A 25094-nucleotide genomic window follows, 5' to 3' on the forward strand; every position below is an offset into this window, starting at 1 on the left:
TTTTTATTTTGTTATTGAATAAAACCATTAATCATAATAATACATCAAAATACAACAGTATTTGTTTATTTAGCATGTAAAGGAAACATGTACAGTGTGAAAGATGTCTACTACATAAAACAAAAGCAGGTACAAGTTCCTTCCTTATAGAAAATTAGATGGACCATTGTGGTAGGATGACAGAGGTTTGAGGCTCAGAGACAGTGAAAAGGGCAAAATAATGATCTTTATTAAACAAAAAATAATCAAATAAATAGGCACAAGGGCCAACAAAAAAGTCCAAATACAAATAATACGCGTGAAAACTTACAAAATAAATGGTCAGGTTCCAAGGCTTTTCAAACAAAACACTCCCTCCTTCCAAAACCCAGCACTCCCAAACAGAAAAACACCCCTACACAAAGGGTTTCACCTGCCCTTTATACTCTGTGGCTGGAGCCCAATTAACTAATAATTAACAATTAAGCACTTAAGGCTCCAGCCACATTCTCACATGTATTTTCACAGGGAGGAACTCAACCCCCTCCCTGCTGATCCAAACCAAAACAAGAATCACAAAAACATAATGAAAACAGTAAAACTAACAACAATAACAAACACAAATTTATAGGGGCTAGCACCCCATCACAACCATGTTTGTCACACAGACTAGTGTGTTTCCACACGGAGGTAAGTTAACTCATACAACGCTTCATTGGGCATGCGTCGATACGTTTTAGGGTACATGCGGAACTCATGTTTTTTGGCTCAGAAGAGATGCTCGAGAACAGTGATTTTGGACATAGCAGTGTGGCATTATGCAGATGTTTGGGTGCATACGGATTATTATACAATGACCAAATACATTCGGAACAGCAAGGTGGGATAGTTTATGTTTTACGTTTCATGTAGCGCTGATGTACTCTTTAATAAATTTAGATTCGCATTTAGATCAACTATTAAACTTGTATTTTAAGCTTGTGATTTATGTGTCCCCAAAGCCCATTGAAGAACTTGTAATCTTATTGTACATAGTTCAGTACAGTATATTATTATTATTATTATTATTATTATTATTATTATTATTATTATTATTATTATTATTATTATTATTTAATTGAAATATATTTGGAAAAGTCATTAAAAAAAAGTTTTTTCTCTCGGAATTATTTTTTTCTTGGTTTTAAGTTACAGTAGGTTTATTTGAAAAGGCTATTGCCTATTAATTAATCAAAAACGACTTTAGGGTTGAAGTTAGTGTAAAAAACCCTAAACAAAACAAAACTCTAAATCTAAATCAAGAATGGCTGTCAGATTTTGATTCTTTCACACCATTCAGATTTACTCCCACTCATTTTTTTTTCGTTTAAAGAGAATTGATGGATTATAATGTACATCTATATTTCTGCACTTCTGAGGAAAAGCTGTTTTTCCTCTGAATTATGTGTCTGTCGATCTTCATAACTCAGCAGCATCTGGGGCTCTGCTGGGGCCTCTTTCTCAATTGGTGAGAGCATCATTTATAATACATCTGTAAAGATGAAGCCTAGTCAGGCACGGAAAAGGTAATAGCCCATCGCTCACAAAGGCACTGCAGCTACAGGCTAGCTTAGAGTCTTGTTCATGTTCAGGGTGAAGGCAAATCACCTGTGATGTGCAGGTAGCAGCAAAACAGTGACCGTCAGTCTGTCTCTCTGTATGTATATATGTCTCAGTATCTGTCTCTTTAACCTACAATACCAATACCAATATCAACTATATATATATGGTTTTGTAAAACTACAATAAAAGTCTTTTGTCCAAAACAAATGTGGGTGTGTTTGTTTTGGTTTTATTTGTACAGAACAATTTACATAGCTGCTAAAATCTCTGGGTACTGTGCAGTGGCTTATTACAAAATACCTCACATGTGGGGCTGCTATAAATAAAAACAAAGCATCTCCAGGGAGCAGAATGGCCTGCAAACACAAAACACAGTGGACAAAAGGTTAAAACAAAATGTCAGCAAAAGACCAACTTCTGCCACCTGCAATGGAACTTCACTGAGAGAATATAATCTTACGGTGAATCGAATGTATTATTGATCTGTTGACTCGGCCGGAGGTCAAACCAAAGTGGTGGTGAAATGGCAAATTGCTGCAGGGCAACATCAGCAATGGAACTTGACCAAGAGACTCTTATAATACATACAAACCCCCAAATGTTAAGACACTATCTCAAGGGGGGTGTTAATAACATGGAAAGATGGCATGCCCAGACTAAACCTCCCATACAGAAAGAAAATATATTTTAACATATTTTTTATGAATGGGAAACATGTTAAATATATGCATAATATATTTATAACCTTACCATGTATTTTCAACACATAAAATAAAATATATGGCCCACAGATTAAATTATATTTAAAATATATTCCAAATGTACCAGATATTTTTAATATATATATATTTTAAATGACTAAACATATATTTTACAATATATTGTTATCAATATATACTTGCAACAAACTTACCATACATTTAAAATATATGTTTTTGCCTTACATTTGCCATACATTTTAAAAACATTATTTATGGATGCTTAAAATATATATTTAGCAATAAATTGGTGTAAGTATTTTGGAACTGAATAAAAATACATTAAAAAATGTATTCATAAGTTTCCCTGAAATGTATAATGATGCTAATATGTGATATTGACCTTAGACATTGATTAAACATTAACTGTATGGTATATACAGTATATATATATATATATCAAGGAACCTAGGAAGAGAATGCCATGAATAAAATATCAGCGTTTATTCTGATAAATACAGTGAATGAGGAGGTTATGGCTGCTGTGGTTGCATACTGTTAAGTTGCATCTTAAACTTGTTTTGTAAAGTACCTTAAGTTTTCAGTGTGTAAAGGAGATGTATGGATACAGAATTATGATACTTGAAGCTTCTGGATATTTAAGGCACTGCTCCATTAATTTTATTGTTCATACTTTAAGGGATAACAAAATGGTGTCCTGCACAGACGCTTGAAGTTTAATAGAAAGGGAGTGGGTTACACTGCAGCTGAATGTTCAGATGAAACTGATGAAACTGAATGTGCTGGAACAAAAAAAAAAGTGGATTTGCAAGCAAGGTCAACATTGTTTCTGTTTGTAATCTGTTTTTCTATTGTCAGACTGGATAGTTTTAAAAGGCTAATGCTCATCGCTTTTCCATCTGAATACCGCCAATGCATGCACAGTAGAAGTAAACAGGTATTGGTAGAAGTATTATGTATTTCTTAGCAGACGCCCTTATCCAGGGCGACACACAGTCGTAAACAAAAATACATTTCAAGGATCACAGTAAAGGTATAAAAGTAAATCATTTAAGCTAGCTGTTTTATATGTGGGTGTTGCAGTGAAAATATGTTTTGCATTACATTACTAGATAAATGGCTCTTGTATTTCCTCCAAATCTGAAGTTAAAACATCTGAAAATGTGCATCTTGAAATACTGAAACTCCAACACTGCTTATGTTAATACCATGCTGGGTGACAGACAGACATACAGCAGTGTAGAATTTAAACAGAGCCAGAAATCCACAAAGCCAGTAGTGCTTGTGATGTTGCCTGGCATCATGTTTGTTTTTTCAGAATATGCTGGTGTTGTGATGCCTCTGTAATGCCAGCATGGCCTGATGCCAATCCAGGGATGAGAACTGTGCCATGAGAGGATCAGGCTGTCATTGGGACTAAGATAAAGTATGAATCCTCACACCTCTATCAGGGGTCTGATAGCAGAACAGTCATTTCAATGGTTTCACTGATTATTTATTGAATTGCATTCCCAAATTAAGCTTATTTAGATGCAAACATCATTAATTAGGAGGTGCTTCCATTTTGTATTCAAATTGTGTTTTAAAATGGGATGCTTTTGGCAGGCCAGAAAAGCAAAATACAAAATACTGTATGTGAATGAGATTGATTAAATGCTGAATAAATGCATTAATAATAAAAAAAAAGGATTAATCCATTATCAGTTATACTGAAAGAAAGTGTCAAAATGAAATGTAAAGCATGGTAAAGGAATAACTACATGGCAAAGCTTGATTAACACACTATACAGTACTATAACTGCTTTGTTTAAACATGGTACCATGTAAAATTATTCATATCCGAGACCATCGCTATCATATATATATATATATATATATATATATATATATATATATATATATATATATATATATACTGTATATATGCAAAATGTATTAGACTTTTATTAAAAGTGGTCTAACAAGTTTACGCTTTTTTAAAATAAAACACATTATGTAATATTTTAAAACTGTAATGAGATCATAAGTATTTCCATTTGACACCTATGGAAGTTGTGGCTAAATAATAAGTATGTAGAACTTGGATTAAGTTAAGATTAAGTTAGCTCTGTGACCACATGGTACACTGGCTCAACCCTTCTCAGAAAACGAGCATACAGATGGGTGAGGCCATAGTGATTGAGCAGTTTTGCCATGTGGTCGGCGCCGAGACCCAAGCGTGGATACGGCGCCACAACCCCGACACCCTGGATCAGGCAGTGAAACTCGCCAAGGACTTCGAGGACTCCCTGGTATAAGCCCAGACCGGGCTACTCACCGCTCCAATACAACGGAGCACCTGAGCACCACCTCCTCTCTCTGCTCCAACACCCCCACCACCGGGACCGGGTCTCCTCCATGGAGACCAAGGTTGGCCCCCAGCTAGGGTAGAGGTGCTGCCCCTGCCCCATTGCCATACCAGCAACGGGACAGATATCTAACCACTGTGCCCTCCTTCCCCCCTACATGTTTGAGGTTCCACCAGCCAGGACATCAGGCGAAGTCATTTCCATCTGCGATGGAATGTGATGTGGCAGCATGTAATCTGGCATCTGAAGCGGGTAAGTGAGGGGAAAATGGTCGTGAGGGGCCTTGTATTGTTAATGTAATTTTGGGAAAAGTTTTTGTGAAAACCCATGCATTAGTGGACACAGGGTGTGGTCAGACCTTAATTAGAACGTCTCTCTTGGGCGGTGTGTTGTGGCAGCCACAAGGTCAGGTAGCTATCTCTCGTATCCATGGAGACACGGCAACATAAGCCACAGTCAAAGTATACTTATCGGATGTTCCGATAAAATGTCACCTGGTAGTGGGGGTGGCGGAATTATTCTTGGCTGAGACTGGCCAAACTATAGAGAATTGGTGAAATTAATGGCAGTCCCGACCGCACATGTAAACGTGGCAGATAAAAGCAAAAGGGAAATGATTGGTAATGTTTTTCCCTTTCAAACTGAAATGTTTTCTCATCTGTTCCGCCCGAGAAAAACAAATAAAGAGAGAAGGATGCGGAAATGGGAGGGAGCATTAATGAGACAAGGCTGGGGGCTGGTGGGAGCCTGATACAATGCTAACAAATGCCAGTCAAACGGGGTCGGAACGCAGTGTGACCGAGAGTGTGAGGTTACTGGGCCATCAAGGGCAGATGTTACTCCGGCCCCTCTCAATATACCGGACATGTGGCACTCAAGCGCGGACATACTGTGGGGCCAAAATAAAGACCCCTCACTAGTGCACACTTAGGGACAGGTCCGGTCTATTGAAGGTAAGGATGTTGAAGGCGCTGGGGCACTAGTATATTTCTTAAAAGTATGAGATTTTCTGTCCCACAGAGTGTATATTGTTGTCATATTGATGTAGAAGCATGATAGTGATGCAATGCATTTGGCACGACCAGCACAAGTCGTGTGCAGAGAAATGCTCAACAGAAAGTTCTCATTTGATAGGTCATTCAAGCAAGGATCCCAGCAAGATACTGCAGCAGTGTGGAGTAGTGGTTAGGGCTCTGGACTCTTGACCGGAGGGTCGTGGGTTCAATCCCAGGTGGGGAACACTGCTGCTGTATCCTTGTGCAAGATTGCGCCAGTAAAAACCCAGTTGTATAAATGGGTAATTGTATGTAAACATAATGTATAAAAAAATAATTTAATTGTATGTAAAAAATAATGTGATATCTTGTAACAATTGTAAGTCGCCCTGGATAAGGGTGTCTGCTAAGTAATAAATAATAATAATAATAATAATAATAATAATAATAATAATAATAATAATACTGTACCACCATCCATGTTGGCTCTTGTAAACATGATACGGGAGGGTCCAGACATTAAACATCAAACTCAGGTTGTCACTACATCCAGCACAACGGCAGCTCTCTCCATATCTCAGCTCCTGATGTTCATCGATGTGAAACATGCATGAGCTGCGGATTCCTCTGGTACAGTTTGTCACAACCGAGACCGCAAAACACCACTTCCACTGTGCATTGCACTGAAGAGCCATGCTGTCACACGCAAGAGAAACCTCCTTGACACACTCTTCAGCATGGGGATGTGTGTTTCATATGACCGTCTCCTGCAATTGACATCTGACATAGCCAATGGGGTCTGCAAACGTTTTAGGATGAATGACGTTATGTGTCCACCAAAAATGTGTCAAGGACTCTTCACGACAGCAGCAGTTAACAACATTGACTACAATCCTAGTTCTGCAACAGCAAAGGATTCATTTCATGGCACTGGCATTTCGCTTATGCAGCATCCATCCCATCAGTTTGCAGGACTTGACCTTGGTGTGTTGGTCATCGATCAAACCACTCCCTCCACTAGGTCAGTTGCTCCTCTGCTGCCAAAGTACAAAAACGTGCCACCAGCTGCCTTGAAGACCAAGCAGTTCACTGTACCATGGTCCTGTGAGACCCCCCGACCTGCAGACTGTTGCACGGGCTGTAGAGGCAGAGTCTGATTGGCTCAATACAGTGATGGCAGCTCTCAAGAAGCAGCAGTTAGACAAGATGGATTGGGTATCCTGAGCTGCCTACAATGCTGACATCCAGAAAGCAGTGATCCCGCCTGCAGCAATCAATGCACTATTACCATTGTTCCTGGACAGTGCACACTCAGTGGCCATGATCAAACATTCCATGGCCATTGTCCAAGCAGCTGTTCCACACCTCAACCCTGGTCAAGTCCCTGTTCTTGCTGCTGACCAACCACTGTACGCCGTTGCCAAGCAAATCCAGTGGACTTGGCCAACCACCTTTGAAGAGGACCACTTTGTGATGATGTTCGGCGGGCTACACATCGAAATGGCCATCTTGAAGGTAAGTCCCATGATGAAACACACAACATTAAGCAAAGATGATTAAGCAATGATTTCTGTCCGTCTTATGTACAAACCAGTAAGAACTGCAGCAACCTATATCTGCAGCAACAACATTAATGATGCTTCAATCAAACATACACATTCATTTTATATTTGCAAGAACTGGGAGACTGGCTAGATGATAGCAGATGGACAAATGCTCTAGTGCAGGCCGACATCGCAAGCTCTGGTACAGCAGATTCCTTCATCAGAGCCAGCCATGTGACGAAGACCCGGCATGCACACCAAGTCACAGCTGCAAGTATCCACACACTACTGCACCGAGCATATGCTGAATACACATCTGCAGCAGAGACAGATGCTGTGTCCTTGGAAGAATGGTGTGCAATGAGAGCACAGCAGAGTGTCCAGTTTGATTACTGGTTGAAAACGCTATCACTGTAGAGGCCCTAACTCCTGACCCTGAGCTTCCAAGCCTGTCAGACTGGGGCTGGAGGAAGGACACCACAGGGTGGCAACCACTGTGGGCCACCCTTCCAGAAGCATCACAGTCGTGCTATGAACTCATTCACTGTGGGTGTAGGAAGGGATGCACTGGGCAATGCAAATGTGTCAAGGCTGCCCTCAAGTGCACTGCCCTCTGTTCCTTTTCTGGAGAATGTTAGCACTAATCTAGTACTCAGACCATTACTCAGACCTACCAGCTCCTCAGCTCTCTGCATCTAATAAGGACCTGTGTGACATCTAATGTACATGTGACACCAAATTTATAATAAAATGGTTTATTTGTGGCATTCATTACAACTTCTCAATCGGACAGCACATTTGAGCCCTGAGTGAGGTCATTGACCTCTCAAGGTCAACAGAGATCAAACCTCCAGTGATTTCACATATGAAAATAGTGTTCCAGGACACAGAAATGCACATAAATCTATGTAATTTAGGGAGTTATGATCATGTTGTTATGACACATGGTGTTAAAACAACAAATTACTATTGTCCAAGGTCATTCCGTCTCACGGTCGTCAAAGGTAAAATCCAAGATGGCTCCACATCTGAAAGCAAACCTTAGGGTATGTGCAAACACTGTGGAAAATGTCATGCTTTTATCATAAAATGTACAATACCTTTTATCAGCTGTACTACAGGTGTTGTTGTCCATCAGATCAACAGTACAAAGGTACCTCTCGAAATCAGGACTTAAAGGATGTGTTGCAGTAAGAAAACTTACTGTTAAAAAAGGGGAACAAGACTAAAAGGCTAAAATATGCACAAGAACATAGAATTTGGACAATGGAATAATGGTCAAGGTGCTTTGGACTGTTGATGGTTGGACAATGACACCTGTGCCTTCTGCCAGTTCTGCTGTCAATTCAATTCTTGTATTCTTTTCTATTCCTTAATTATTGCTCATCCTTGTTAGACAGCTTTTTGGGTCTTCCAGTCCTGGGTTTGTCAATTATAGATGATATGTCTCTGTACTTTGTTGATTATGCTTCGGAAACCACACCTTGAAAATCGAGTGATACGAGCTATTTCACTCAATGTTTTTCCTTCTTTATGAAAGTCAAGGTTGTTATAATAGTAGAAAACACTAGTGGAGGCTTTGAGTAAATTGTTGATGCACATAATGAATCAGAGTAGAAAAATGCAACATGACTTTTGCACAGCAGTGTGTGTATGTATATAGGTCATACACAATGTCAATGTGTTACCCTTATGTTCTAGTTATAAAGATGTGTTCATTTATTGTTTGTAATTAATTACCTGTTGTGCAAGGTCTGTCTGTTGTGGCTGGGAAGTATGTGTGAGTGTGTGGATGGTGCTAGCTGTTGTTAGCTGCCAATAAAACTGCATTGTACCTGAAAGAGCTTTGGTGTGTGCATCAATTACTCCCATGCTCGCTACACTGGTATCAGAAGCGGGATGGACAGTGCACACCTGCTAACCCCATACTGGGAGGAAGAGGCAGAAGCCCAAATGCCAGATGCGTATAGTGGAAGTGTACAGAAAATGAAAGACGGGTCACTGCGGTTCTGCATGGATTATCACAAGCTAAACGCAGTGACCCATAGACTCATACCCCCTCCCCTGAATCGACTAGGCCCTGGACTGCATCACAGGCTCTCGCTGGTGCAGCTCCCTCGACCTGTGAAGCGGCTACTGGTAGGTCGAGCTGGCCTCTGAGGCATGGCCGAAGACCGTGTTCTCCTTTGGCCATGGTCTGTGGAAGTTTACAGTAATGCTCTTTGGACTGTGCAATGTTCCAGCGACGTTTGAGTGCCTGATGGATTGGGTGTTTGCCAGAGTTCCACGGTCCAATTGCGTCATGTACCTGGACGACTTAATTGGTGCACGCCGCTACCTTCTCTGCTGCGCTGAAAAACTTGCTGACTGTGTTTGAGCGCATTCGAGGGGCAGGCCTGAAGCAGGAAGTGCAACTTGCTGGGGAAAGAAGCACACTTCCTGGGGCACGTCGTTGAGGCAGTCGGCATTGCCACAGACCTATTTGCCAGGAAATTGGGACTGTCCCAACGATATAGGGGCTGTTGGCATGTATGGTGTGTGCGTATAGTTATGTACACTTCAATGGAAATATCTCCTGCACTCTGATTGGCTGAGCTAGAAGGATATAATCCCTAGTATATGCCTTAGAATGTTTGTAACTGCATCACAAAAAACAAAATATCCACCAATATCACATTCACTAGTTTTATTTGTAACAAAATGTTGTTTAAAGTAAATTTCAACCTTGACAATTAAGAATGGGTAAGTCAAAACTTCTAGGAAAATAATATGAGCACCCAAGAGATGTCGTGGAAAGGGAACGTACTACAGAAAAACATACTAGCAGGTAAGTCAACAAACATATTTTTAGATTTAAACAGAAACACAAATCCAAATTGATTTTATGAATCAGTTTTAATGACAAGAATAGTACAGCACAGTAAAAATGTTAAGTAGCCATGCTACATTATGATAATGATAAACATTGTATTTTCAGTCAGTCAAAAATAGAAAATGAATCTTTTGTTGCCTGGTGTTTTGGCAACTAATTTTGAATTCTCTGCCATCTATGGGTTAGACAACAAATTCCTACTCCCTTAAAGAAAGGGCAGAGACAAGACAAGACAGCTTCAAAGACAATCTCCACAGATTTCAACTTCAAGGCAACAAACACTGAAAGATATGCTAAAATTATTCAGATAAGAGCCACACATCAAGGTGCTGGGGAGTCTAAGTTCAGTTCATAGAGGTAATAAATTAGGTTCACGAGACACATCAAAACAAAGACTGTCATTAATTGTCTTCAAGCGCTTATTCATCATCTCTCTGGTCACAGTTGCCACCTGGAGGTTGAAATAAAACACGAGGCGACTCATGAACTTCTACACACTCTCAGGGAATAGTTAACTGTTATAATCATACACAGAAAGTGGAAGCATGCTCTACCTCTTTCCACCTGTAGGTGTTAACACTGCAACTGTGAATGTTACTGTGAAAAAACAAACAGAGGAGAGGGCTCCCAGATGCAATTCTCAATCCAACTGCATTTAAGACCAAAAGGTCTTCCTGCATCGTAACTAGGACCCCCACAACCTTCTTGGAACCAGTTTATGACTTGGTCTATAAAAGATAAAAGCAGATCTTTTAAATCTCCCATTGATTTAGTGGATTGCAGGATAATATTAGCAAGAAAAGGGGGGTGATTTATTTAACCTGCATTAGCCTGAGGGAGTACGCACTGTCCTGCGTGGGTGCGATTTTTACAACCCGCTTCCAACCCGGACCTGCTACTACAGGACCCGACCCGACCCGCAACCTGCTGCAGCACCGTCTTCTTACCTGCGACCCGACCTGCTTTAATAAGATCCTTTACCTACTGCTTGTGTCGACTGACTCTCACATTCACACACAGATATATGTACCATTCTCCACAGATTGAGTTTATACAACAGGCTATACAGCGTGGTAGCTTTCTCTAGTGGTCTGGATATATTTTAACATATTAACATATTAACTATCTCTACTTACTTTGCTATAAAATACCTGTCTATTCTTTTCGTGCAACCACTTGAAAGGGAACTACACCTGTGCTTTTGCAGAGATGGTGTACCAGTTTTGTGGCTGTTGTACACAAAAACATAATAACAGGTTTTACAAACAACAAATCCAGTCACATGTTCATTATTTTCAGTCGCTATGATTCCAAAAGAATTCCACATTTCTGATTTACCTGTTGCACTATTAAGGATAGGATATTTAAAAAATCCAGTAAAAAACAAAAAACCTTTATAAAAGTTTATTGCGATATTTAATGGTAAGGCATAGCAAAGTCTAGTAAAATAAAGGCATTTTATAAAATCGTTCGGTCAAATCAAGCACTAACTGACCAAGATCCATGACTGCATTGGGGGGGAATCTCATCTCCTTTTCTAAGCGCTATTGGTGTTTGCTGATGGCACTCTGCCTAGGTTAATTAAAGTAGAGGTCTGCTCGGGCCTAAATTTAAAACCCGATCCGAACCCAACCCGAGCCCATGCCCTTTGAAATATTTGCATACCCGACTCAACCATCTCCACAAATATCATAATTCCTAAAATATGCTATTGAAACTAAGTAACTTGCAAAGACAACAGCCCCCCTAAAACCACAGCTAACCCTCATTTAGATATTCCCAGGCAGTAAAATAATAAGCAAATGGTTTCCATGCTGTTACAGTTCAGCATTGTGATACTTTCCACAGCCCATCTTTAATGTATTGATGCAGCAGCATCTGGCTCAAGTTTCTATTGGCCTGCACTGCTGGTGATACTGCCTGTTGAGCTGCAGGAGAGTAGACAGGTCTGTCCAGTTTTGGGGTTTCTTCTTACCCTGTTGGGTTGGCAGCAGTGATCCTCCAAACAGACATGTACCATCATAACCAAACTATTACCATCAGAGTTGAACTCAGTTCTTTTGTTAAATTCAGTTTTACAAAATGTTGTTTTATTGTTCTTATTATTTGATTGGAAAAGTGCTGATTCTATAATGAAAGATGCTTCATAAAACTGTTTTGCAGTTGGTGTTGTTTTAAAACAATGTTCGTAATGATCCTAATAGTCAGTTTTATTGTTTAACCATATGTGGCTTGCTGATATGCACTTCTCTATAGGAGCCATGTCTTAATCACAAACATTAAATAACACTGCCACACTGTTGAACTCATCAGAAGTTCCAATCACTTTAGTTACAGACAAAAAGCACTGATTTTCCACACTGGCCGGCACTATAATCTCTGTTTATCTACCTTAGATTAGCAATTTGCAAATGCAATCACAGTTCCCTCTCTATTAGAGGCTGCCGAAGACCCCACCCTCATGCCCTCAATCCCCATGTTGGTAAGCTGTTTAATATCAGCCCATGCCGTGCCTCTTCTAGCAGTCACACAATGCTATTTTGCAAAGCCTGTCATCACTCATTAGGCTTCAGCCTCCTCAGTGATGGGGTGACCTAAGCCTCTGGACCTTACACGTTTCACACAGAGTACATGGAGGGAAATACTGAAAGTAATCATTAAGGCATAAGCACACAAAGGGGAAGGACTGTTGGTGATATTAGGATGTGTGTGTGTGTGTGTGTGTGTGTGTGTGTGTGTGTGTGTGTGTGTGTGTATGTGTGCATGTGACAAACAGTAACTATGGTAAATATATGAGGAACATAGTGTACAATAATAACACATGCATAGTATGCAAATATCAACCAGTAAAAGATACTGTTTAATATAATTCCTTTGCATCAGCAGCTGTTAAAAAAAATCCCATATTGCTACAAATGCCATTTGTACTGCTGATCTTGCTGGTGCTGAGCCGATTTTAAATTGTCCTGTGCCAATCGACCAATCAAATCTTGGCAATCTCAGAGTAGGAGCACATGCTTCACTACATTTGTGGACAAGCCTTTGTGCTTCTCCCATCCCTCTCACCAGATAGAGGATGCTGCGAGGCTGTCGGCCATACAAGAACTTGAAGGGACAGAACCCTGTTGAACTCTGCGGCACCTCTCTCACAGCAAAAAGGAGGTAGGGAAGAAGTGCTACTCCAATGTTTTTGCTCCTGAATTACAAAATGTCTCGGCATCAACTGAAGTGTCTGATTGAAACGTTCCACCAAACCGTCTGTCTGTGGATGATAAACAGAGGTGCGGATGGGATGTATTTTTAGTATTTTGTATACTTGCTGTAATCTTTGAGACAAGAAGTTTGTTCCATGATCAGTCAATATCTCTTTGGGGATCCCTACTCTAGTAGTAATCTGCACTAGTTCTTTGGTGATCGCAGATGCACTTGTAGACCTCAATGGAACTGCTTCCGGGTATAGCGTTGCATAATCTACCACCATTAATATATGCGTATACCCGGAATCAGAAGGTAGCAAAGGGCCTATAATGTCCATTGCAATGCGTTCAAAAGGGGTGGAAATAATTGGCAGTGGGTTTAAAAGGGCGGGGCGAACTCGACCCAGCGCTACTCGCTGGCAGTCTGGGCATGTGGCTACATATTTCGACACATAATTATAAAGTCCTACCCAATAAAATCGAGCCAATATGCGTTCTCTAGTTTTATCGACTCTGAGGTGTCCTGAAAAAGGGATGTCATGCGCAAGCCTCATGACCTCGGATTGATAAGACTGGGGAATCATTAATTGTGTTACAGGCTGTCCTGTGCCCGTGGCAGGGTTCACCCTATATAACAATTGCCCTTTTATAATGAAAAAGTGGATATACTAGCCGCCCAACGCCTTCAACATCCTTACCTTCAATAGACCGGACTTGCACCCAAGTGTGCACCAGTGTGGAATTGTTTTTCTGGTCCCACACTAGATCAGCGCTTGAGTCCCACGTTTTGTATATTGAGAAGGGCTGGAGTAGCCTCTGCCCTGGATGGCCCAGTAACCTCATCTGCTCAGTCACACTATGTACCAACTCCCTTTGACTGGCGTTTGTTACCATCAGAGCATTCTCCCACCAAACCCCAGTCTTGTCTCATTGATGCTTCCTCCCACTTGTCTCTTTTTGTTTTTCTAGGACGAAAAGTGGGGGAAAACATCAGATATAAAGGGGAAAATCTCACCAATCGATTCCCCTTTCTTTTTTTCTGTCACGTTTACGTGTTTGATCGGGGCTGCCATTAATTTCACTAATTCCTTATAGTTTGGCCAGTCCCGGCCCAGAATTACTGGGTGTGGTAGCCTTTCCGCCGCCCCTACTACCAGGTGACGTTTGATCAGGCCTAACGATAAATATACTTTTAATATGGGGTATGCCGCTGTGTCTTCATGGATACAGGAGATAGCCACCTTGCCTTGTTGCTGCCACGACATACCGCCCAAGAGAGCCGTTCGAATTAAAGTCTGCTCACACCCTGTGTCCATTAATGCGTGGGTTTTCACTTTCCCTATAACCACATCAACATACAAGGCCCCTCCCGACCATTTCCCCTTCGCTTACCCGCTTCTGATGCCAAATAACAAGCTGCCAGGTCATGCCCATCCGCGATGGAGTCCCGGTTGTTGGCTTCTGAAACAAATAGGAAGGGCAGAGGGAGCAGATGTTAAGTATCTATCCCGTTCCTGGTATGGCAACAGGGCAAGGGCAGCAAATCTACCCTAGCTGGGGGCCAACCTTTGCCTCCATGGTAGGGAGGTAAGGTTGCCCATTGGGGTCGGCGGTCTCGGAGGTCTCGATCTGGGTCCTGGAGGTGGTGGTACTGGGAGTGGTGGTACTGGGAGAGGAGTTGGTGCTCTGCTGCTCCATGGTACGGGAGAGGCGGTGAGTAGACTTGGTAGACTTGGTCTTGGCGGAGATCAGGGAGTCCTGGAAATCTTCCACCAGTTTCATTGCAGCTTCCAGGGTGTCGGGTTTGTGGTGCCGTATCCAGGCCAGGGTTTCAGCGCCAGCCACATGGCAAAACTGCTCGTGACAATCGCCTCGCCCATCTGTGGCCCTGTCTTCTGAGTGGGGCTGAGCCAGTGTACCACGTGGTCACACAGTCGTTGTGGCAATCGTTGGTACTCCCTGAACCGTACCCTGTGGGTTTCCCCAGTGATGTTCAGGAGCAGCAGAGAATGCATTGCAAATACTCAATCTTGTTTTTTTTTTAATGGTTTGATAAGTCTGTGCCTTTACTGAGTTCAGAAGCTGCCCTTCGTTTCTAGTTGCCTGCCCCAGACGTAAATAGCATAGGCTAGATCTGCCAAAGTGTCTGTATACAGGTAAGAGCCTGCGCCATCTACTGATCTGTTTTTTTGTACCTTCCTATTGTATTTTTAGTAATCCATAGTTGAGCACTAGATGGTGCTGGCCCATACTAATGTAAAGAAACATTGGATGATCTAGTCTACTTAGCGTATGTCTATGGCAACCAACTAGATCTGACGTTAAAGCACAGATTACAGTATGCCAATTGTAATTGCATTTTTGAAAACTTGATAAATCAACTGTCATTCAAAGAAACCTAGATGGCATAAAGATAGTGGGCCCCATTCACAAAATGTTTTATTCAAGTTTTAAGGAGCTATTTTGCGAAGGCCTATTTTGGCTAATTAAATCAAGTTTTCAGTTTATGAAACCCTTGTCAACTGTTTTGGAGGGATTTCTAAAAACATTCCTTAAAAATGTATTTAAAACAGTCCTTAAAGTTCTGTAAGTAGGGTCTATGTTCCACTGCTGTTCCAAAAAGGATTTCAGAAAGTTAAAGGTTAAGCTATCAGACTGACATTAATTGGATTGGACTGTGACCTTAATTGTGCTGAATATAAATTAAGACTTTGAAGCAAATGAATGTTATATTTTTCATCCCAAAAGTTTTGTTTAGATATATATATATATATATATATATATATATATATATATATATATATATATATATCAGCAAATAGACACAACGAATTACTAATTTCCTATTACTTCATTGTAAGAAAACATTGAATCCTCTTACTAATCCTCCAGCATATCTCATGTTCTCTTAAATCTCGCCTATTCCCAAGAAACTCAACACATTTCATTGAAAATTCATGGGAAGATCAAAATTGGGAAACAAATACAGCAGTGTATTTTTCCTGAACACAAGGTGCAAAAGATTATATCAATGATGTGAAACAATTGGTGGTTACCCATTTTTTACTGTGATAATAAAAGGTTATGCATGCCCTGTATTCCAAAGTGCTATGGCTGTGTTCTTTACACAGCATGCACTTCAGTGACTAGGTGCAGCAAATGATGCAAGCAATGACAATGTCCATGCCATTATACAAGATTACCATAAAAAGCATAGCAAAGTGTAATAATGCACAGTGAAAGCATGGTAATGCTTAGGGAAGCATTTTAAAGACCAGCAAGGCATAGTAGAGCAGATTGATAAGCATGGCAAACCATGGTAAACTATGGTAAAAGCACAATATAACCATGGGAAAATTGCAAAAATACAGTGCAAAAAAAAAATCAAACAGGAATGGGGCAGGTATAAATTGCCAGATCTTAAGCAGAACCCTGCTTAACAAACACAGGAAAATAAATGTTACGTTAGCCTATTGTAGCTCCTCTATCTGACCCGAAACATTTTGTGATGTGAAATTAAAAAGAACAGGCAACATTCCAATGTTATGCAAGCAGACAATCAGGCATCCTGTGGCATCCACTCTCAGCTATGGCCAAAAGTTTTGCATCACCTAGAATTCATAATTTAAAAAAAACAAAAAAAAACACACATATGAACATCATTTAGATATTTTATTTAACATCATGTAACCAAAGAAACTACCGAAGGATACTACAAAAGGATACCACAAAAGTCTACCTGAAGCCATAATAGTAGTACAGTATTTCCTGTTAAGTTTTGTCAGTTTTTCGTTAAGTATATGTAAAACTACAAATAGGTATATAATTCAATATGTTAACGTAACATTATTCAGCAGGTTTCATTTGACTTTATGAAGCAAAATTTGTTAATTCTATAGGTTGATGCAAAACTTGTGGCCATAGCTGTAGTGTTGGAGTAAGCATCTTTTCTGACAGATTATGAATTAACGTCTTATTTCAGGCTGGAGCAGGTGCCTGTCTCCTTGATTTTCTAATAAGGACAGTGCTGAGGTGGATTGGGAGAGCATATTACAGTAAAATGGTTTGATCTGTGAAAATCCCTTCACTAATCTGGAGATGTAAACACATCCATCAAGTATAGAGTATGTCAGGCTAAAGAGTAAAACAAACAGCACAGCACAGATAATTAGCACAGATAGTTGTCATAACACTTTTCATAACACTGTCAAAAAGGTATATGGGCCACAGTACTGTAGCCTGCCGGTAAACTTTGGAATGTTATGAAATAATTTGCACACACGTAAGGTTTTTTGTTTTGGGGGAATTCTTGATGTTTATCGTTTGGTAGCAAAAAAAATTTTTAACCACAGAAAGTTTTTTCTACAACTCCAGGTGAGAAATATGACTATGCAGGATCAAATACACATTCATGTAACAATAAGATATAGTACCCCACCCCCCTACGTACACAAACAGAAAGAAATAGTACTGTACAGTTTCTCATCATACTTAATTATTGTACAACATATGGAATATACAGAACATTACAGCCAGTAACCCATCAATTAATTAATACACAATAAAAGTAAATGGAATGAAATGTAACTAATTCAGAGAAACACAGAGGCTATCATTAAGAATCATGGGGTTTCCATGCAGGTTAATTTACAAGTGAAATGGCGATGCACGTGCATGTTTTAGAGAATTACTCGGGTAAATCAGGTTTGTGGCCAAAAAAACGGCCAAAGAGAGGGATAGGGTAAATTCCATTTACTCGTGTAAATGACCAAACACACGGGAAAACCACGCCCAGTTTCGCATGGAAACCCGCATTTCACGTGTAAATGTTAATGAGCGTGTTTTCCTTAACTATAAATATTGCAAGGGATCAGGTCAGTTGTTACTGTGGGTTCCAAGACGGCAGAAAGTAGTGGCTGATGGGCGATTTTATGGTTAGCAATGGAGTAGTTCACATTAATGATAATGCGGGCTGCTTTTTTATTATTGTTTTTTGCTGTGTCTGGTCTGTCATGTTGTATATCCCTTGTCGGTTTAAAGTTCAGTATAAAACCACTTACCATGAACTGCGTTATGCCCATGTTATATTAATGCAGCTGTTTGAGAATACCCTTGCTGCTTAAATGTCTAACTGGATTGATTCCTGTCCTTTTTTTGTTCTCAGCTATGTCCAAAGACAACGCGTGTCTGCCTACCACGTTAATAAATATAGTTTGTGAACTGGATGTCATGAGCCAGCTCGATCGCCCAAAACAGCGCAACAACATTCAACAAGTTTTTGATGTCTTCTCAGAACTGACCAAATAAAATTGAAAATTAATGTATTGACTGTGTTTTATTTGTTTGCATCATTAATATTTAACACAACAGTAAATCCAACACAACTTAAAATAAAGGAGAGAATCTCAGATCTGCTGTCCAATTGAAACTGACGCCTAAGGTAACCTTCACAGTTGCCAAGTCTGCTTATAATAAGCAGAATTGGGCTTGTTTTTGAGAGTCACTGGTTGGAACTTGCATAAACACCTATACTCTAACATGGGTTCGCTTGTTTTGGGCTTGTTTTGAAAGGCAGTGTCGCTTTTTTTTTTTTTCTTGTGAGACTTGGCAACACTGGTAACCTTCCCCGTCTGTCTCACAGGCAGCCACTGATTCCTGAACACCTCATTTTGCTGTTGACAAGAGTTTGTGCAGGATACAGCAGGCAGTGGCAATTTTGGGAACAAAGTAATGCTGCACTTCAGTCCGTTTCATCAGTATCCGCCACCTCCCTTTCAAGTGCCCACTACCCGTATTTGCCCAAGCGTGGTGTTGAATGCTCCTCAGCAGCGGTCAGCCGTCCGGGCGGTAGTGGTTTCTAAATCAGAGCCAGGGTAGTACACGTTGCATCACCTGATCCCCTGCTGTATTGCCTGAATGAAAGGGATATATACTGTATGTATATATATATATATATATATATATATATATATATATATATATATATATATATATATATATATATATATATATATACAGTGCCTTGCAAAAGTATATATATAACGTCTCCGCCAGTTTTCAGCTATGGTTATCTGCAATACCTGTTGGTCAGTTTCATTTTATACCGTCGAGTTTATTTTTAATTAATGAGTCGTAAGATAAATTAGTTGAAACAGTATTCACTACTAACGACATGACACCCCACTAATGACATTTGAAAAACAATTTGGGTAAGAGCAGTAAAACACATTATTAACCAACCAGGTACGAGGCATTTTGCTTTATTACAGGTGCTTAGATTCACTCGTGTACCAGGTCTCTGCGCATGGAAACCACATTTTCACAAAATTTCACTAGTAATCTTCAAAAACAGCACGAGTACTTTACACATAGCTAATTTACATATCAACCCCCCACCTTTCCCATTCATTTGCATGACGTCGGGTGAAAAGCCCAGTTTACTCGAGTAAAATAAACTGAGCGAACGGAAACCCAAAAAAGCATTTTAGACGAGACAATTTTCTAGTGTAAATGTCTTGAGTTAAAAAAAAAAAAAAAAACTTGCATGGAAACCCCATGAATGTTGATTGAAGATATCTGAAGAATATTTGTGCTTCATAGGAGAAATACAGAAGATTTGTAAAAAAAAAATAAGAACAGTCCAGTTAACAAAAAGGTTTTAATCAAATTAGCTGATAACTGAAAACATATTAACTTGGTGTCAGTTTCATTAGTTTTTTTTTAACAGATATCTTACAAGTGTTATTCCATTTGTCTTACCATGTCCTTGAACCATGACTTTCATCTACATGTGTGCCATTCATGTAGCGTGCGATTGGTTTACTTTTCTCATGCTGTGCTGCAGATCTTAATAAAAAATAACACATAAATAAATAAATAAATAAATAAATAAATAAATACATATTCATGTATCTGACTGAATTTTGGTTGATGGAATAATTTACAAGGATGCGTTTTCCAGAAACCATTGGTGGAGATTTTGGTTGGCTCAGAATGCATTTCAAATACATCCAAATACCTTTGGGATTAGAGGAGGGCGTCGTCACGTTCAACGTTCCAGCAGGTGTTTTGTTTTACAAGCACACAATAAGGAAAGGATGAGAGTAGCCACAACTTTAGATCAACACAAATGGTCTTTAAAGGGGCAGGTAGGCATCTACAATTGTTTTTCATTCTTCATGCATTTGCAGTAAGGGAAATTCAAATCTCCAGATCTTAACCAGATACTTTGCAGCCACCACTCTCAATGGACCTTATTCACAGGAAAGCATGACTTGGAAATCAATTTCAACTTAGTTTCTTTTTGCAGGCAAAAATATATTTTTTATTTATACTACACATACAGTAGTGATTTGCCTTAATTCGCTTTAACTGAACCATCCCAATCTGCATCAGATTTCATTTTAGGATTTTCTTTGTTGCAATCCAAGTTTATTGATATCATCCATTCTATTCCCCTTCTTAAACAATGCCTTTCAAAACCACCCCTTGACCCCAAATGAGACTTCTCTGAAGATAGACATTAGGACATTTTTTTTGTGTGCAGGCATTTCAAAAACGTACAACTGGCTAACAATGTTTGGTCACCCTACAGTCCTTGGTAGTATACATAATCTGTCTTTATGCTTCCCAAGTTGAGCGCTTGATTCAATGCACTGTCATTAAAAATAATTCTAAAGGAACAGGGGTCAACAGATGTTACACACTGATGGTCTTCATGCACTACAGGTGTAGGATGCCAAGGTGTCCCACTTTTTATTTTCCCTTATTGATTTGACCAGAAGACCCAGCGACTGAGCATTAGACAGTGCTTTCCATGACCCATTCAGAGCTCCCGGAGTTCACTTTGCTCCCTGCCAGGTCACCCTCATCATACTGCAGGAGCATTCCATTGACCGAGAGGCTCCTCTTAGTCCAGATGTTTGTGATCTTTTTGGGATAGCTGCAGCACTGGGTGGTGACAAAGTTCCCCATGTCGAAGGAGTGGCTCCGCTTGGGCTTGCTCTCCAAAGGTAATGTGAGAAAGCTTCTGAGCTTGGTCTCCCCACGGCCCAGTAGGGGCTCCTTGTCAGAGTGCGGGGCAAGAATGGAGTTCCTGGAATCAGTCGGAACATCCTCTCGCCTCTGACCCCTCAGTTCCAGAGAGGTGAAGGCCCCCAAAAGGTGGTCCAAGTTGTGCTGAGACCTGGAAACTGGTCTCCACTTGTTGGAGAGGGTGCTCCTGTCACTGTGGAGGCTGTAATCGTCACAGTCTCTACTGACCAGCGAGCTAGAGGATGAGGACAAGCTGCTGTGCAAAGAGCCACAGTTAAATTCCATTAGCTCGTCTCGCACTACCACTTTGGGCTTCACTTGAGGCAACACCCCATTTTGGACAGTATGACCCCCGTTAGTCTGCGAGTAAGTGTTACTGACATCTGGTAACTTCCCAGAATTGGTGCTGCTGGTTGCCTTATACCGGACCATCAGGATGACGATGAAGACAAGCAGGGTGGCCACGATGATCCCTCCAATGATCAGGATCATGGTTCCGCCCAGGAACTGGCTTTGTAGAGACTGGCAGTGCGGGTAGTCCTCTCTGGTAATGAATGTGGCACACCCCACCACGTTGGTGGCTGTGAGAGTGGTGGCTGTGTCATCCCATATTGCCAGGACACACAGGTCATACTGAACTCCAGACACCAGATTGTTCACAAGGAAGGCTTTGCTTGCTGTTGGAATCATCCTTTAAAAAAACAACAACAACAACAACAACAAACAGCAGTTAGCAGGCATATCAAACTAATAGTATTTTTGTTGAATATGGTTGATAATAATAACAGCACACTAAATGAGGATGCATGTTTCTCAGATTTAGCAAGCATTTCTTTTCCACTGCAAGTGTGTTACCAGAGAGCACAAAGACCATAACAATTGCAAATGCCTCATTTCACAGAATCCCTTCACAACCCTCTTCAGTTCTCGGCTACTTACTGGCCAAGCAATCAGATACCAACAATTTTTCTGATACCAAAAATGATAGACCTCGGGCCTCATTTACAAAAGGGCACTAAATGTAGCTGTAACATGAACATTAAGTAGTGAGCCTAACGTGCACCATAAATCTAAATTTACTGTCCCATTTACTAACAGAAAACGCATTCATTTAAGTGCACACTATTTGTCTAATTTACATACCACAGCGTGCACACTACATGTATTGTGAGCGGTAATTTAATGTGCATGATAATGTCCAAGACTTACCAGTGACCACCGTGATATCAAAAGCCCCAGCAGTCCAGGCGTATCTTTTGGTCAGTGGCTTACTGTGAAAAGTGGAGGTGGCTTACATTGACTGAAAATGAGTGATCAACAGAGAGAGCCCTCCGCAGGGGACAGGCAGAGGCAACGCAAACTAAAACTGCACCCAGAGGAGTTAGAAATTCTAGTGGAGGACGTTTATTTAAATTATAATACCTTGTTTGGTACACTGTTTTATTTAACCACTCTATTATTTGTAGCAAAGTAATGAACTATAAAATACAATCTAGGAAATTATAACCATAATTCATGTTTTTTCACGCTTAATAAAACCTGTTATTTACAGGTAATTTTCACTGCTCTGTATGAAAACTTTAATGCAAGTAATGCCTCCATGATGCCGGTGGTTGATATCAGTGGTTAAAGCCTGATTTCCAAACAAACTAATTATCGCTCAATTTAAGGTGCACACTATCGCCTTTTAGTAAATACGGTGTGAATAAAGCACATCTCATTATTCAGAGCGGGGTGCCTCATTTAAATAACATACAAATCACATATCATTCTGATTACCATAGTGCAGCACAAATAAAATCAGTGTGTGCCATAATATGCCCACTATTTCATGCGATAATGAATACAATTGCAATAGTAAATATGAAAAGCATGAACATGCACATTAATTGCATTTATGGAGCACTATAATATTTAATGCCATTTCGTTAATGGGGCCCCTTGACTGGTAAAGCATATAACATTCTCATAAAAAATATGCATTAGCACAAGCAAAGGCAATAAGAAGACAGTGGATATTATATGCTGTGATTAAGGTGATTGTAACTAACAAATGCTTTCATAAATCTAACCATAATAAATGTTCAGTTTTGAAAGAAACACATTACAGTGAACATCTATTTTTGTTTTCATATATAATATTTGGTATCTGGTTTGCCAGCCTTGTTTTCAATAAGTGTTGCAGTTGCTTTTTACCACCCATTCAACGACTTATTTCCTGTCATTAACCAACCACCTGCTTCCCCTATTGACTGACATTTTTTCAGCCAGTAACATGCTTTAAACTAGAAGACACAACTGAGGCACAATATATACAATATCCCATAGAGAATAAGGTGTTTCAGAAAGGAGAATCCGCAATGTGATGATTTATTGATTTGCAATTGAACAGACGATTTAATGATGAATGATAAATTTGGCCAGAGACCTTGTCCGTGGGTGCTCGACAGCTACTTGCGCGAGGCTGGCTAAGAAACACGAACAATATAATACCTCCCCCAAAAGATGAGGCCGCCAAACCATGAACGGATCAAATAAAAATGAATGATTAACGCAACGAGCTGCAGTGGCGCACTGCCACACCCCCCAAAAATATGGAAAAAGATGAATGAAAGTGAAGCAGCTGAGACACGGCCCGCCCCCCAGAACATGACTGCACTGAGGGAGAGAGCCCAGCCTCTCCAGCCTGACCACGCACCCTGCAGAACTAAATACGAATCGCTCAACACTCAGGTAAGGAAAAACCCCCGACTCACATTATTTTTAATTTTTTGATGGTAGGGGCAAACCTCAGGGAATCCATGGCTGAGGGTAGCCCTTCCTCCAGGCTCTAAGACGGTCGTCTCCCGTTTCGGCCTCACTGTGCGTGACTGAGGCCAAAACAAAAGAAGCAACACGAGTGAAAGCCACACAGAGCCTTTATGGCGCATGGTGATGACCTGTTGGTTAGGGGAGGATTCTCCTTTCCAGAAAAGCAGTTTTCAAAGAAATGTGCAAACTATTAAGATATATGGAACTGTTTTATAGTTATGTTATAAGCTACAATTACTTTAGTATTACCCTTTTGAGATGATTCTGAAATAGACTACTGAAGGATAATTTAGAATGGCCAACTTTTTAAAAGCATCACCAGCCCACGTGTACCCAAGTATTTATAAAGTTTCCCTTCTGTTTTGCCAGTTTAATGCCATCCACACTTGTTTCTCTTGTTCTGCTTAGCAGTCAGACAACTCTTGCAAAAAAAAAATCTCTTCAGGGTTCTAGCTAGCATTAAAAATGCATTCCCATTATATGTTTTTTTAATTTTTTTTTTTATTAAAACTTAGACATAGCTGGTTCATTGAGACAATTACCATATCATTGAGCTACAATAGAAATACTATCAGTTACAGTTGAGGAGACCAAGCAATGCTTCCAAGGCAAACATCTGGCATGCTAGTAATTAATGTATCCTCATCTGGAAATCCTGCCAAGCTATTTCAAATCTATTAATACCTCAGTGAAAGGAACTGATATAAATCAATACTAGTTTAAAGACAGATAAAGGATCATATTACAATGGTGACAAAACATTCCTTTAGACAGCAATAAATGAGAAACCAATAACTGAAAGTAAACATTCTCTTGTATTAGTGTTGTACTATTGAGATGTATCTCTGCTGGCCCTGTGGGCACAAACTGAATAAACTAAACTAAACTAAACTAAACTAATTGCATAATTAAATAGGGCATTTACTATATATATATTTATATTTGTTTTCCATTCCAGCTTTACATTGGCCTAAAGAAATCACTTTCTATGCT

At 40.1% G+C, this 25094-nt stretch overlaps 1 protein-coding gene across 3 annotated transcripts in view; it reads right to left on the reverse strand.

Annotated features, from left to right (window-relative positions):
- Window positions 1-16041: 16041 nt before the first annotated feature.
- Window positions 16042-25094, reverse strand: part of LOC117402588 (leucine-rich repeat and fibronectin type-III domain-containing protein 2-like) — a 153245-nt gene continuing 144192 nt past the window's right edge. For all 3 annotated transcript variants that reach the window (XM_034003903.3, XM_034003901.3, XM_059024543.1), the window contains exon 5: window positions 16042-21981. In XM_034003903.3, the coding sequence (XP_033859794.3) occupies window positions 21057-21981 (925 nt within the window). In that variant the 3' untranslated portion in view covers window positions 16042-21056. The remainder of the gene's footprint in view (window positions 21982-25094) is intronic.

This window comes from Acipenser ruthenus, chromosome 5, assembly GCF_902713425.1.
Source record: "Acipenser ruthenus chromosome 5, fAciRut3.2 maternal haplotype, whole genome shotgun sequence".
Taxonomy (NCBI): Eukaryota; Metazoa; Chordata; class Actinopteri; order Acipenseriformes; family Acipenseridae; genus Acipenser; species Acipenser ruthenus.